At 36.4% G+C, this 15,676-nt stretch overlaps 1 protein-coding gene across 1 annotated transcript; it reads left to right on the forward strand.

Moving 5' to 3' along the window:
• The first annotated feature begins 12,323 nt into the window (after positions 1-12,323).
• Positions 12,324-15,383, forward strand: LOC119979888 (aspartic proteinase Asp1-like). Its single transcript, XM_038822509.1, has 10 exons — positions 12,324-12,505; positions 12,594-12,711; positions 12,790-12,949; positions 13,062-13,320; positions 13,430-13,569; positions 14,149-14,374; positions 14,639-14,690; positions 14,847-15,041; positions 15,139-15,199; positions 15,289-15,383. The coding sequence occupies exons 1-10, from the start codon at positions 12,324-12,326 to the stop codon at positions 15,381-15,383; spliced, it is 1,488 nt and encodes a 495-aa protein (XP_038678437.1).
• The last annotated feature ends 293 nt before the right edge of the window (positions 15,384-15,676 follow it).

The raw sequence follows: 15,676 nt of genomic DNA on the forward strand, positions 1-15,676 counted from the left end.
TTACATAAAATTATTATGCTTTATTAGAGGTAAAAAGTTACTTTTCATCCCTAAATTATGGGATGAGTTTCATTTTCGTCGCTAAGCTTTTTTTTTTCCTCTTATTTTCGTCCCTCAACTATTGCAAAGTATCATTTTCGTCATTCAAGTGAGATTTGGGTTGGGAAATGTTTGCTTGGCATCTATGTTGCACGCCGAAAAAATCTGATATGACGAACAATAGGATGCCACGTTGGATTTTTTCATCTCCGGATTTATTTGAGAGACAAACGGGATACTTTCCCATAGTTGGAGGACGAAAAAGGGAGGAAAAAAATTAAGGGACGAAAATGAAACTCGACCAATAATTGAAGGATGAAAAATATCATTTTGCCCTTTATTAGGATTAGTTTTATATTAGTAGCAAAACCAAAAACAAAAAACCAAAACAAGAACATGAACAAGAATAAGAACAATAATCGCTCTACACCCATGACGAGATGGCAAAATAGCACAAGAAACTTGTGCTAATAATACCATCCACATTGTTTCGAATTCTCTTGGTTAGCATAGGTATAGAACAATTCAAATAAGTCAGCGTACGACTCTTTTAATTAGTTTTTTTTTTAAATATCGCTTAGAAATATATTTATCATTGTAATCAAGTTTTGAGCATATATAAGTCTGACTTAGTCGATTGCCAACCAATCAACCTCTCATGTGATTCTTTTAATTAGTTTACATGGCACAAGGCCACGAAAAAGACAATATGTGAAGACGGCCAGATGGTGGTGGTGTTCCGGCAAAGAATCTTTTGTTAATATTGGGGATCATACAAGGAGAAGGATTGGTGCCGGCATTAATTCTTGTAAATTTAAACATCTTAGCCCTGCTCACCTTCTTCCTAGGGCTAGGAGTGAGAGCTTGCAAACAGAAAGTCTTAAATTAAACCTCTCAAGCTCTCATGGTGTCCGACATATATACAAATTCACGGATGATGGAAGGCAGACGACCAGGTCCACTGCCACCCATGATGATGATTGTCGTGTTGTCATTTCAAGGCTTTCTTTCGGAAGCCAATCACTCTGTGATTAGCATCGGAAAGTTAGGGATCACTACTAATCTCATGAAAACTTCCTCCATCGTTCTTCCTCTCACTGGAAATTTTTATTCTAAAGGGTACATTGAATGTCTCAACATTTTCTTTACTTTTTTTTACAAGATTTATTCTGTTCTTATTGTTGCAGTGAGTGATGATGATAAATTCAATGATTGTGAAGGGGTTATTTCACAACGATCAATATAAGCAATCCAGCCATGCCTTTTGAGCTTCTAATTGATACTGGCAGTACCCTCTCCTGGGTCAAATGTGAAGAACCTTGTGAGAACTGCATTCCGGTAATTGAACAATAATATAACTAGTAACATTAATTCGTATTATTTACTCACTTGGTAATAATACCTGCATTGGGTTGGCTTAGCCTAAGCCCCCGGGACTTCTGTACAAGCCACCAAAAGATAGTATCGTGCAATGCCAAGATCGCTTATGTGCTGCTATCCAAGGAGACAAACACAATTGTTCAAATCCACTAGAACGATGCGACTATGTTGAGGAATATCTTGATCGCAGTTCAACTCAAGGTTACTTAGTCAAAGATGTTTTTCAATTACGATTTGTGGATGGCTCATACATTGATCTTCCTTTGGTCTTTGGGTAAGTATATTTACATTTCATTTTCTTTAATGATTACAGTATTATTAGATTCATCCATGCTAATAGTTGTTAGATATTCCAACCCACCCATATCAAAAATATTATCCGTTTTGAATTTATCGATTATCGTGAATAGATTAGGTCCGTACGACGTTGTTCTTCATGGGCCGTCTCACTTAATGGTACTTAGATCCAAGGAAAATGCATTGTTGGAGATTGAAGATTTGACCCTCTCACACAACAATATTATCTGTGCTGAGGTTCTTGTTTACTGCGGATACATTATATTACCCTCATGGCTTTGTCCTTATTATGAGACCTTGTTAAAAATAGGAGATTTGGCCTGCTCAAACAATAATATACTCTGCTCTAGGGTTCTAGTTCACTATGGATACATTGGATTATCATTAGTGCTATGTCCTTATTATGGGGACTCCTTATAAACCACATTGTTTGGATTTACCTAAGCGATGCAGGATTTTTTGCATACAAAGTCTTGACAATAGCTACGCTCCATTGCAGGTGTGGATACAAGCAAATTGGACATTTTCCAGGTGATGGAATGATCGGTTTAAACAGGAATTCAGCTAGCCTCTTGTCACAGATTCATGAACAAGGTCTAGTAAAAAGGGTGATTGGCCACTGTTTTAATAGAAAAGGAGGTGGGTTTATAGTCATGGGAGACAATCTTGTACCTTCTTTAGGAACTTCCTGGACGCCAATCATAGACAAATACCCAACGTAAGATATATATATCATCAACCCCAATTAAGCTCTATCTATCCTCTATGCAAAATTGGATTTCTATATTTGTTTATGTTCTTCAGGCAGTACGTATCGGCACCAGTTGACTTGTTTTTTGAAGGAAGTGAGACTCAGGTGCGGAGACTTGAAATTGCCTTCGATAGTGGATCCGCCTTAACCCACTTCAGCCCGCATTCCTACGGAATCACACTTGATCGGGTAACACAATTAAACAATATTTCATTTCCCTTAGTCATTTTAATCGCTATCATGATCAGCTAATTATTGATTATTCATGTTTTAGATTAACGATGTTTTGGAAGGAAAGCCACTCGAATCTGCACAACCAGAGACTGAGCTTCCAATATGCTGGAAACGAAGCCATGATAAACCTATTAGATCCTTCGGCAATATTAGACACTGCTTCAAAAACTTGACTTTGCGCTTTCCTAATGATGAACTGAATGTTGAGCTTGACTTGCCACTCCAAGATTATCTCATACTTGTAAATGTAAAATACTATATGCCATATTTATTTAAGTCATACTAATCTCAATCTTCAATAAATCTTGAGGAGCATCGATCTTTCACTGCAGGGAAAGGTGTGTTTGGGGATTCGTGACGGCAGCATATTAGGATTGAAAGATGTGAATGTAATTGGAGGTACGAGATACCAATAAAGGAAGCTGATAATTTGTTATACTCCTAGCTACTCTGATTTAATCGCGTTCATCGTCACTCTCGTTCTTTTCAGCCATTTCGATGCAAGATAAGCTCGTGATGTACGATAATGTCAATCGTCGCATTGGGTGGACTTCCAGAGAATGTAAACTATAAGTGGTCATATTTAATGCATCCTTTCAGAAGTCAGTGGAATCCTACCACTTACTGCTTGACGTTTCCTTAACGGCAATGCTCGAAGAACCTTTTTATCAGCGGTAATTTAAAAAATTACTTTTATAAGACAAAGACAGAAAGGATAAAGTGAAGCTCTCCGCCTATAAATACCTCTCCTTGAACACTCTCTCCCAGCTCTTCGTCTTTCCTCAATAGAGTGTTAGTTTCATCTTGTTTAAGCAAGTGAGAAGTATAGGGTTGCCAAAATAAAGAAATGTTTATTGGAATTAGAACATTATTGTCCATAAATATTTCAAGGATTTATTGGAATTATTGGTTTGGAACTTGGACCTAATGGTATACAACTTTTAAATGAGAGATCTATTGGTTAATTCCCCTTAATTTTATAAACACTAACAGTGTTACTACTTAAGGAAACTCTTCGTTTAGGAAATTAAAAATTCTTCTCTTAAAGGATTTAATATAATCTTTAAAATTTTGCATATAAGAAACCTTATTTTTTGAAATTTAACCCAAACTAAGAGAAAAATAAAGGTTCGAATAATTTTTTAATATAAAAAATAAAGAATTTAAGAAAGGTACTGCATAGAAAAACAGAAAAAGATATGAGGTATTTAATTGGTTTAAATTAAATTAAATTAAATATTTTGAATATTATCTAATTGATAATCATTTTCACATATGAATTTAAAAATAATTATCTAATTAAACAAGGGTATTACGTAGTTTTGTTTTGGGGTTTTTATATATAAGGGCAAAACTTAAAAGTAATATTCCAACAAGGACAATCTAAAAAAACCTTTAGAAAAAAGGACAAAGTCTAACAACTTACTAAAATACCATCGCTCCTTCTTCTTGCTACTCTTTCTTCTTCCATGCACCACCATATCAGAAATTGGTCGTCCGACCATCATTTTCAACGAACGAACTACCTAAATGAAGCTCTATGACAGCCCGATCAAAGCCTAGTCATCACCAACAGTAGAAAATCACTTGAGTCGCCAAAAAAACTTCGTGAAATCACGGTCACCATTTGAAAAAATAGCTAGATTCGGCCAATATAGCCAACGTCGGTGACTATCAACACCTCCAATCAACTCCACAAATCAAGACGCATCACCTTTGAGGTTTTATTGCTTTTTCAAACCTTTTTTTTCCATATGAAATCGGATTTGAATATGCAGATATTATATCTATTTCATATATGATATTATATCTATTTCGTATATGATATTATATATGTTTTGTAGCTGTCAATATTATATATGTTTTGTATCTGTCAATATTCTTCTTAAATCGAATATGAATATGCAAACATTATATCTGTTATGATATGCTATCAGTTTTGGTCCTTTTGTTATTTCAAACAGATAACATTTCATTAAGAACAAATAACATTTTAACAAAACAGATAACATTATAACAGATCTCAAATTAATCGAAACAGATAACATATCATCTGTAGTGTAGATCTCACATTAGAACCAAAAAACCACGAAAATCACCACAAAAATTGCTGAAAATAATGAAGTGATGACAAATCGAAGGAAAATAACAAGATTTACAAGTCTCGTGGTGAGTATGAGTAGATCTAGTTCGAACACAATAAAAATTCGGTTGAAAAATCACTAAAAAATGTCATAGAACTCTCGAATAAGCCACGAGGGGTTGAGAGGAAGCTTCCAGCAGCAAAAACAAAGCTTTCGGCGGAGGTCCAAGATGAATCATGTGTAGGAGGCATGTGCTATGTTTGAGGATGAAGATAAGGGTATTTTAGACAATAAAATCATATATTTTGGATTTTTGTTCTTCTTGGAATATTAGTTCAAACAATATGGATTTTATGGAATAAGACTTTTAAGAGTGTCCTTATTGGAACAAAACTTTCTAATGAGGGGCTTATCTTTAATTTTCCCTATTTTTTTGGGGTAAAAGTTAGTACAAAGAATCTTTTATTCTCGCAAGGACAAAGGGCAAGGCCAAGAAAAGACAACACTGCTGGAATTCCTTTTTTGGATTCTTGCAATTAACATCTTTCCGAGTCATGCCTCATCTCATAGTCTCTCTGTCTCTGAACACCCTTGCTAAAGAAAAAGAAAAATGATGAAGATGGCGGTGTTGTGTGCGAGTTCAAGAAGAAAAATACAAGAACATGAAGAATCATTGTTGTACACACGTGAAATGGATGTACCTTTGGCAAAAGAGTACAAAATACAACTGTTTGGGTCGATTTTGTCTGAGTTAAAGAGAAAACAGGTTTGATTTATACAAAGAAGATTTTGTTATCATTAGGACAAGGCCGAGGCCAAGGAAAGAGATTCGGGGGTCAAAGATGTTTTCCAATTGCGACTTGTGGATGGCTCAGTCATTGATTTTCCTTTGATCTTTGGGTAGGAATATTTACATTTCATTTTTTTAATCGTTAAAGTATTATTAAATTACTATTTCATCGATGCCAATAGCTACACTCTACTGCAGGTGTGGATACAAGCAAATTGGATATTTCCCAGGGGATGGAATCATTGGTTTAAGCATGAAGGTGGCTGGCCTCTTGTCACAAACTCGTGAACAAGATCTAATAAAAAAAGTGATTGGCCACTGTTTTAATGGAAAAGGAGGTGGGTAATTTATAGTCATCGGAGACAATCTTGTACCTCTTTTAGGAAATTTGTGGACGCCAAACATCGACAAAACGTAAGATACATCACTAAACCCAATTCCATCTACCCTCTACGCAAAATGAGATATCTATTTTTGTTTATGTTTTTCAGGCAGTATGCATCGGCACCAGTTGACCTGTTGTTTGATGGAAGAGCGACAAAAAAAAGACGACGACTTAAGTTCATCTTCGATAGTGGAGCCGCCTTAACCTACGTCAACACGCAAACCTACCGAAGCACACTTGGTCAGGTAACATGATTAAAACAGAAAAAAAATTTGCTGAAATTATTCTATCAATTTCACCAAATCTACACCATTGAATGGTGGGATGGAGTGTTGTCAAATTCAATGCAATCATGCATTGAATGGTGGAGATGTGAAGGAATTGACTGGACTAATTCCAGCCCCTCCTATCCCGATTAAAACAACATCCTTTTAATTGTTATCATGAACTAATTATTCGACTATTCATCTTTTAGATTAAACATGTTTTGAAAGGAAAGCCAATTGAGCCTGCACAACCAGAGAGCGAGCTTCCAATATGCTGGAAACGAAGCAATGGGAAACCTATTAGATCCTTCAATAATATTAGGCTCTATTTCAAAAACATGACTCTACGCTTTCCAAATGATGAACTGAATGTGAAGCTTGACTTGCCACTCCAAGCTTATCTCATACTTGTACAAGTAAAAATACTAAATGCCATATATTTATTTAAGCCAACACCAAGTCATACTAGTCTCAATCTTCAACAAATCTTGAGGAGCATCTTTCGTTGTAGGGAAAGGTGTGTTTGGGGATTCGCAACAGCGGCAAAATAGGATTGAAAGATATGAATTTAATTGGAGGTAAGAGACTAATAAAGGAACCTGATTTGTTATATATACTGCTACTTTGATTAACCATGTTCATCATCACTCATTGTTTTCAGTCATATCAATGCAAGATAAGCTGGTGATGTACGATAATGTCCATCGTCGTATTGGATGGGCTTCCAGAAAATGCAATATGCCCATCGTGGCTTAAACAATTCTTGGGACAAAAAAGTTTTCACAAAGAATACTATTTTAGATATGAGGAACCTCTGAATATATGCATACAAAGTTCAGTCGTGAGCACTGTAGTTGATATATCTCTCATAACCTATATGATGTAGTAAATGTAATTAGACCACGGTGCAAGAAATATATATTGTCAATGAAATGTTTCATGTGTAAGTGAATTCTCAATGTGTTTACACACAACACTTCACATCTGCATTAGGAAGTAAATCAGATAGCAGTGCACTTAAAGGAGAGAGACCTATCAAAATCCAAAATAGCTGAAGCAAAGAACAACCCTAAGCCTATGATTCCAAGTTATGCCAATAAGTTTTGGCACTACATTGTCACATTTAGGGAAAGATAAATACCTAAGGAACAAGCGGAGCACATGACATCCGCCGCCTGATCTAAAAATTCAGAACTAACTGTTGGATTTCATGCATTTGAGTATGATGAATTGAGATTTCTAATTCATGGAAATCATGTGCTTGAACTTAAATCTAAAAGAGTTCTATGTAGAAAAGAAAGTCAAGTATTCACTAGATCATATTCATGATACGTATGAATGGAAAGTAGTTTCAAAGTGTGCTGCTTGAACTAGATACATCGATTAACATAGCAAAAAAGTGGGGTAAGAGAGATAGCCGCTCGAGCGACTATGGTCTATGGAAGCGCTCAAGCGACAACAAAAGGATGTCATTTTCAATTTCAGAGAGTTAGCCGCTCAAACAACTCCAAAAAGGACTTGAGCAAAAACCAAAGACAAGAATCTTTATATAGACCTGAGAGCAAGCCGCTCGAGCGACTTTGCTAATAGACACATCTTTTGACTTATTTCTTCCAACATACATGTATGTGGAGTTTTGGCTCAAAATTGGTGCTGTTTGGAGCTATTGTCAAGACACCTAGAGTTGTTGTCCGGATAGTAGGCATGCAACAAGAGACAGAGTGTCCTTCCTAGGGGTGTCCACAACCGATCCGCAACCGAGAAATCGATCCGTAATCGTGGTTATTCGACTTTTGGATATGGTTTTTCGGTTATGGTTTCGGATATGGTTATGATTTTAGTAAATGTTTGGATATTTTTGCGGTTATGGTTTTTTCGGTTATGGTTATGGTTATAACCGAAAAAACCGAATAATATGAATATATATTAAATTTGAATATATATAAGTTACATATTGGAATATGAGATGAGACTATGGGAGGCAAAGTAGTATTTATAAAACTGTGATTATATATTCATAACAAATTGTAAATTTAGATACCAATTAACCTAATCATTATGCAAATTATAAATTAAAATTGATTAGTTGAAGCTCATGGTGACCTTATCATTTTAAAATTCATATAAATTAAGATTTGATTATTGCTAAAGTGAAAGTGGGGAGACATTTTCATGGCTATTTTCTCACTCTATTTGAGATTTATTCATACTTTTTCATTTCTTCAAAAACCGAAAACTGATCCGATCCGAACCAAAAAATATGGTTATTTCGGTTATGGTTATCCAAACATAATGGTTCGGTTATGGATTCTAAAATATCATAACCGAATCACTTTGGATATTTCGGTTATGGTTAAAAACCGAACCGAAAACCGAATAGACACGCCTAGTCCTTCCTGATTGAAGACTAATATGGTGGAACACACTAATAAAGCCTATAAAAGGAAGTAAACCAAAAAGCCTGGGTCCTAAAGGTTGTGGTGGTGGGGGCAACAATAAGTCCAAAGGGACTTGCTTGGATGCAATATACCAGGACATAAAGCCAAGGCCTGTTGTCATCTCAAAAGGAATGATACGCATGCCAATGTTGTTGAGAACATTGATAAGGAAGCTATAGAGCTTACCACAGTGTACAACCCAAAAGAGTGCGTATGCAAAGTGTGCTGAAACTAATTAAATCTTATCTATTTTGTTTCCACATATTTTCTATATTCGAATTTTCTCGTCAAGTTCAAAACAAAGAGAGAAAGAAAGCTTACCAAGAGCAAGAAGAATCATTGATCTACACATAGACACTGTATAAAGAATTAACCAAATTGTTAAGGATATAGTTCCAACAAAGAAAGTCTTTGTGCTTCAAGGCCTGCAGCGCACCAATAGTGGTGACATCTTTCTCCCCTGATCCTAAGATCGGACATGTCTCCAATAGGTACTTCACCAGATTTATCGTGGTTAGATAGAAGAACATCTTCTATTGCCAGTGTTTGAATGCAACTCTAGTAAACTTTTATGGTTTTTCAGTTGGAATCACTGGGTATGACACCACCAATCTGTTGGGTCATCTGAGATCCAACACCAGAACCAAATGCCATATGGGCTACACTAGCCTGCATGCTAGTCTCGAGTTCAAAAGCCATATGGCTTGAACCCATTTCGGCCTATTGGCCTAAAATAGTCACACCAATAGCTCTTGCAGTAGCAGTCGCACCAGCAGCTCCTACAGCAATAGAGGAATCATCACCATAAACTAGAGTTGTGGGGAAATCGTTGTTGGCAACCATCTCCTACAACACCACATGACAAAAGTCAATATCGTCTTTAGATTGTTGTTGTATGCAGTAATAAAGCAGCAGATGCAAGAGATAAATAACAGAAGAAGCAAATAAATAAATTTATTAAACTATATATATATATATATATATATATATATATATATATATATATCAAGTACAGATTGTAAGAAACAAACATAAAATTGAAGTAAAACAAAAATAGATTCTGGTATCTGATTCTATAAGGTGAGATATGGGGAACCCGAATCTCCTTAAGGCGATAGCTTCTGCCAATTCTGGTACTTAGTAGGCTTACGAGTTTCCCCTCCCATGATACAACACCTTTTAATCTGATTTACGTAACACTACGTGTATTCAGGTCTGAATTGAACACCCTTGAATTTGGCAGCACTCAAGAACAAATATGGAAGAAAAGAATAGCGAAAGCTTCTGTGCTCTGTACGAAAAATAATTTTTGAGGGAGAAAGCTTGTGTCATACGAATGATATCTTAAGAAGTTGTCCATTATATGGGTTATATAGATCCATAGTTTAAGACGAGTTAGAACTACTTTATAACTACAAGTTTGACACGAATTAAAACTTATATATCATGTCAAGAGATTAGAATTTGACATGAGATAGACTTTATCTTGTTATGAGATAAGAGTTTGCAACTTAATCACTTAACCAATTCTTATTGAGTTAGGACTCTAGTCAAACTTTACTTAAAAATATAATAATATATTTTATTTATCTCGTATCTGGACCCATGTCCAACCAAGCACGCATGTGTATGGTTCGGCCCATTGGCCCACGGTGTGGGCCTTTGAGTTATTGAGCCATCTACCCTATGATTTTTCAACAATCCCCCACATGAATGAATCAATAGAAAACATTTTATTTTGTATTGAAAATGTTGTGGGGCGTCATCTAGAGTGGGGAGAGGGGTTTGAGAGTGCGAGAGTCCAGAAAAAAAAGAAATTTGGGTTAGTTCATGAGTTAAAGAGCTGTAAATCGTCTTCATATTAGTGGAATTCTTTGTTATTTTTCGCCCAAGTACGTAGGCAAAGTGTGTCGAACCTTGTTAAATCTAATCTATTTTGTTTCAACATATTTTCTATATTCGAGTTTTGTCATCAAATTCACACAAAAAAAAAACAAAAAAAAGAGAAAAAAGCCGACCAAGGGTAAGAAGAATCATTCATCTACACATAAATGCATAATAATAGCAAAAACCTAGAACCTTGTGATCATCTACTTTCAGCATTCTTGTACAAGAACTAGAAGAATCAATTGAATAATTATTGTACGCACATGAAATATGCATGTTCCATTGGAAATATTGAATACGACTGCAGGGGTTACAAAATCCAGCTGTTTATTTACATTTTGTCTAACTTACAGAAGAAACATGTTTGATTTATACAAAGAATATGTTTTTATTAGCAGGAGCATTTATTGGTTTATTGGGATCCCAGTCATTCCAGTATATATGTCAATGTCTGATTCAATCATTAGGTTTTGTGGGCCCCTACACTTATATCAATTAAGTATCAATTAAGGGACAAGATGAATTATTGAGATGACCGTGATCTCATTTATTGGGATCGCTAATATTTTTGTCTTATTATTAGGACAAGACCAAGGAAAAAGCTCACTTTCCTGGCATGCTATGTATATATATATATATATATATATACAGTCTCGTTCTTATGCGGGATGAATTTGCGGGATGATTTTGCGGGATATAATAACAACCGTTGGATCAATCTCGCGGTGTAACAAAAGTCAAGCTTTTATCCACTTTAACTTCTCTCTCTTTGATCTATTCTCTGTCTCTCTCTTGTGTTATCCCAGCTGCAGCCTGCAGCGCCTCCTCCTTCAATCGGTCACCTCCGATGGCCATAGCCTCTCTTGTCTCTGTCTCTCTCTTGTTGCTTGTTTTCCACTTCTCAGTATTAATCAAAGTCAGTTTCTCAATTATATTCTTGTTATCATCACTTTTACAGAAAACAAGTGCTTGGGTTGTTTAGATGCTGGAATGAGAGAGGAAGTCCAATTTTGGTACAGGGTAACCCCAGAAGGCACAAGAATATAAAATTCCAAAGAAGACGATTGAAGAGCCATCAAGTACAGTTAAACAACAAAAGAAGATGATTGAAGATCCATCACTGACAATGCAGCCAAGAGATTCATTATAATAGTCCTTCTAAACACATATTTCAAATTCTCATCCTAAACTATATATCTCAGAACAATAAATTACAACATTCTTTGCTCAACTCTTGATGGGATGGGGGGTCGATCTGGGGACTTGGGCCTTCGGGGAGTTCTTACTGTTGAGTGTTTTCGGCCGATTGAGTGTGGTCGGCCGGCCAGAGGTGGCTCTCTGTCGGAGGTGATCGATTGAGAGAGGAGGCGTTGCAGCTGGAATATCACGTTGAGGAGGCTATGGCTGTCGGATGTGGTCTTTCTGAGGGTCGGAGGTGGTCGAATGATGGAGGCTATGGCCATCGGAGGTGACCGATTGAGGGAGGAGGCGCTGCAGGCTGCAGCTGGGATAACACAAGAGAGAGACAGAATAGATCGAAAGAGAGAGAAGTTAAAGTGGATAAAAGCTTGACTTTTGTTACACCGCGAGATTGATCCAACGGTTGTTATTATATCCCGTAAAATCATCCCGCAAATTCATCCCGCATAAGAACGGGACTGTATATATATATATATATATATATATATATATATATATATATATATATATATATATCTGTATATACACCTCGGTCAAAGCCTCTCTACCTCACATACAGAGACACACGCAAGATGGAAGACAAAACACACAATCCACTGCCACCAATGATGATGATTGTTGTGTTATCATTTCAAGGCTTTCTTTCAGAAGCCAATCACTCTGTGATTAGCATCGGAAAGTCAGGGATCACTAGCAATCTCATGGAAACTTCCTCCATCATTCTTCCTCTGACCGGAAGTTTTTATTCTAAAGGGTACATTGAATGTCTTAATATTTTCTTTACTTTTCTTTCATGATTTATTTTGTTCTCATTGATGATGATAAATTGGATGATTGTCAAGGGGTTATTTCACAACGATCAATATAAGCAATCCAGCCATGCCTTTTGAACTTCTCATTGATACTGGCAGTACCCTCTCCTGGGTCAAATGTGAAGAACCTTGCGAGGACTGCATTCCGGTAATTGAACAATAATATAACTACCAACATTAATTCGTATCATTTACTCATTTGGTAATAATACTTGGGTTGGCTTAGCCTAAGCCCTCAGGACTTCTGTACAAGCCACCAAAAGATAGTATCGTGCCATGTCAAGATCGCTTATGTGCTGCTATCCAAGGAGACAAACACAATTGTTCAAACCCACTTGAACGATGCGACTATGTTGAGAAATATTTTGATGGCAGTTCAACTCAAGGTTATTTAGTCAAAGATGTTTTTCAATTACAACTTGTGGATGGCTCAGACATTGATCTTCCTTTGGTCTTTGGGTAAGTATATTTACATTTCATTTTCTTTAATGATTACAGTATTATTAGACTCAAAGATGCCAATAGCTGTTAAAAATTCCGACCGACTCACATCAAAAATATTGTCTGCTTTGAGTTTATCGATTGTCGTAAATACATTGGGTCCGCATGACATTGTTCTTCATGGGCTATATCACTTAATGGTACTTAGACCCAAGAAAAATGCTTTGTTGGAGATGGGAGATTTCGCCCTCTCACACAACAATATACTCCACGCTTGGGTTCCGGTTCACTGTGAATACATTGGATTATCCTCATGGTTTTGTCCTTATTATGAGGAGTTCATATAAACCACATTGTTGGGATTTACCTAAGCGACGTAGGATTTTTTGCATACAAGTCTTGACAATAACTACACTCCATTGCAGGTGTGGATACAAGCAAATTGGACATTTCCCAGGTGATGGAATCATTGGTTTAAGCCGGAATTCAGCTAGCCTCTTGTCACAGATTCATGAACAAGGTCTAGTAAAAAAAGTAATAGGCCACTGTTTTAATGGAAACGGAGGTGGGTTTATAGTCATGGGAGACAATCTTGTACCTCTTGTAGGAACTTCCTGGACACCAATCATAGACAAATACAAAACGTAAGATATATCATCCAATGTTTTCAAAGGCGAAAACGTAAGGCGAGGCGTTATCGTCTCTTCAAGGCGAGACGTAAGCCTTGATGCGTTGAGGCGTAGGTTTTTTGTGAAAAATATTTTTTACATTAAAAATATATAAATATAATAGAAAAAATAGAAAAAATAGAAAGAAATAATAATAAGTCATTCTTCTATTAGAAAATCTTAGCTACAAGTTTTTAATAAATAATAAATATTTAGCTATAAAATAATAAATAGTAGTAAATCTATTAACAATTTAACATTAATTAGTATAGATAAATATCCATAATAAATGCAACTTTTACACAACACTACCAAACTAATATATCAATTGGCATTAATTAGAAAATAATATTCTATTAACCTAGCCCATTTGGGTTATCAAAAACCAGGCCCATTTAATCTAATTCAAGCTAAAAGCCCACCAAAACCCTAATCTTGTTTCCATCTTCTTCTCCCTTGGTCTATGCCGCATCCAGCCATCCACTACCGCACTACCGCCTCACCTTGTCTTCGAGTCTTCGAGTTCAGCGGTGGTGGTTCGATTCAGCCTTCAGGTCTGTGTTCGACTATCACGAGTTTCATGAAACAGAACATTGCAACTCACCTGGAGTCGCAAATCGTCAAGGTGGAGTCGCAGACAGCAGCCGCAGGCCCGCAGATGGTCTTCGACAGCAGACAGCAGCGGATAAGGGGTGAAATGATGTAGTTTGGTTGGATTCTGGGTAAACGCACGCCTCATGCGCTTCATGCTTCAACGTTTTTCATTGCGTTTTGTGACGGAAGGCGTACGTTTAACTGGCAACGTTTTATCCATACGTTTTAGTTCTTTTTTGCCCAAAAAAGCCCTAAAACGCGCCTTAAAACGCAAGGCGAAAACGCCTTTGAAAACACTTATCATCAACCCCAATTAAGCTCTATCTATCCTCTATGCAAAATTGGATTTCTATATTTGTTTATGTTCGTCAGGCAGTACGTATCGGCACCAGTTGACCTATCATTTGAAGGAAGTGAGACTCAGGTACAGAGACTTGAAATTGCCTTCGATAGTGGGGCTGCCTTAACCTACTTCAACTCCCATTCCTATCGAATCACACTTGTTCGGGTAATACAATTAAACAAACATGCCTTCAATCGTTATCATGATCAGCTAATTGTCTGGTTATTCATCTTTTAGATTGACCATGTTTTGAAAGGAAAGCCGCTCGAACCTGCACAACCAGAGACCGAGCTTCCAATATGCTGGAAACAAAGCAATCGGAAACCTATTAGCTCCTTCGAAAAGATTAGGGACTACTTCAAAAACTGGACATTACACTTTCCAAATGATGAACTCAATGTTAAGCTTGACTTGCCACTCCAAGCTTATCTCGTACTTGAAAAAGTAAAATACTAAATGCCATATTTATTTAATTCATACTATTCTCAATCTTCAATAAATCTTGAGGAGCATCGATCTTTCACTGCAGGGAAAGGTGTGTTTGGGGATTCTCGACGATAGCAAATTAGTAAATATGAACATAATTGGAGGTAAGAGATACTGATAAAGGAAGTTGATGATTTGTTGTACTCCTAGCTACTCTGATTTAATCGTGTTCATCATCACTTGTTGTTTTCAGCCATTTCAATGCAAGATAAGCTGGTGATGTACGATAGTATCAATCGTCGCATTGGATGGGCTTCTAGAGAATGCAATATGCCTATCGTTGCCTAAACAATTCTTGGGACAAACAAATTTTTCACAAAGAATACCATTTTAGATATGAGGAACCATCATCAAAGCACTGTACTTGATTTCTCTCTCATTATATATATATGATGTAGTAGATGTGACTAGCATAGAGCACGAAATACTGTCAATGAAATGTTTCATGTGTAAATGAATTCTCATTGTGGTTAGTGGTTACATGAAGCGAAGCGTGGTTGATACTAAGGGATTTCGAAACGATAATAGTTTCTACTAGATTGATCCACAAAGAATTGAACAAGTAGGATTAGAGAAAAATC

This window comes from Tripterygium wilfordii, chromosome 15 (genome assembly GCF_013401445.1).
Source record: "Tripterygium wilfordii isolate XIE 37 chromosome 15, ASM1340144v1, whole genome shotgun sequence".
Taxonomy (NCBI): domain Eukaryota; kingdom Viridiplantae; phylum Streptophyta; class Magnoliopsida; order Celastrales; family Celastraceae; genus Tripterygium; species Tripterygium wilfordii.

What these genes read in the sequence shown, in the direction of transcription:
- LOC119979888 (XM_038822509.1), top strand. Translation starts at nt 12,324, where the DNA reads ATGGAAGACAAAACACACAATCCACTGCCACCAATGATGATGATTGTT. An exon ending in CTTGCGAGGACTGCATTCCG is followed by an intron (nt 12,712 to 12,789) that starts GTAATTGAACAA and finishes GGGTTGGCTTAG; the next exon opens with CCTAAGCCCTCAGGACTTCT. An exon ending in TGCCACTCCAAGCTTATCTC is followed by an intron (nt 15,042 to 15,138) that starts GTACTTGAAAAA and finishes CTTTCACTGCAG; the next exon opens with GGAAAGGTGTGTTTGGGGAT.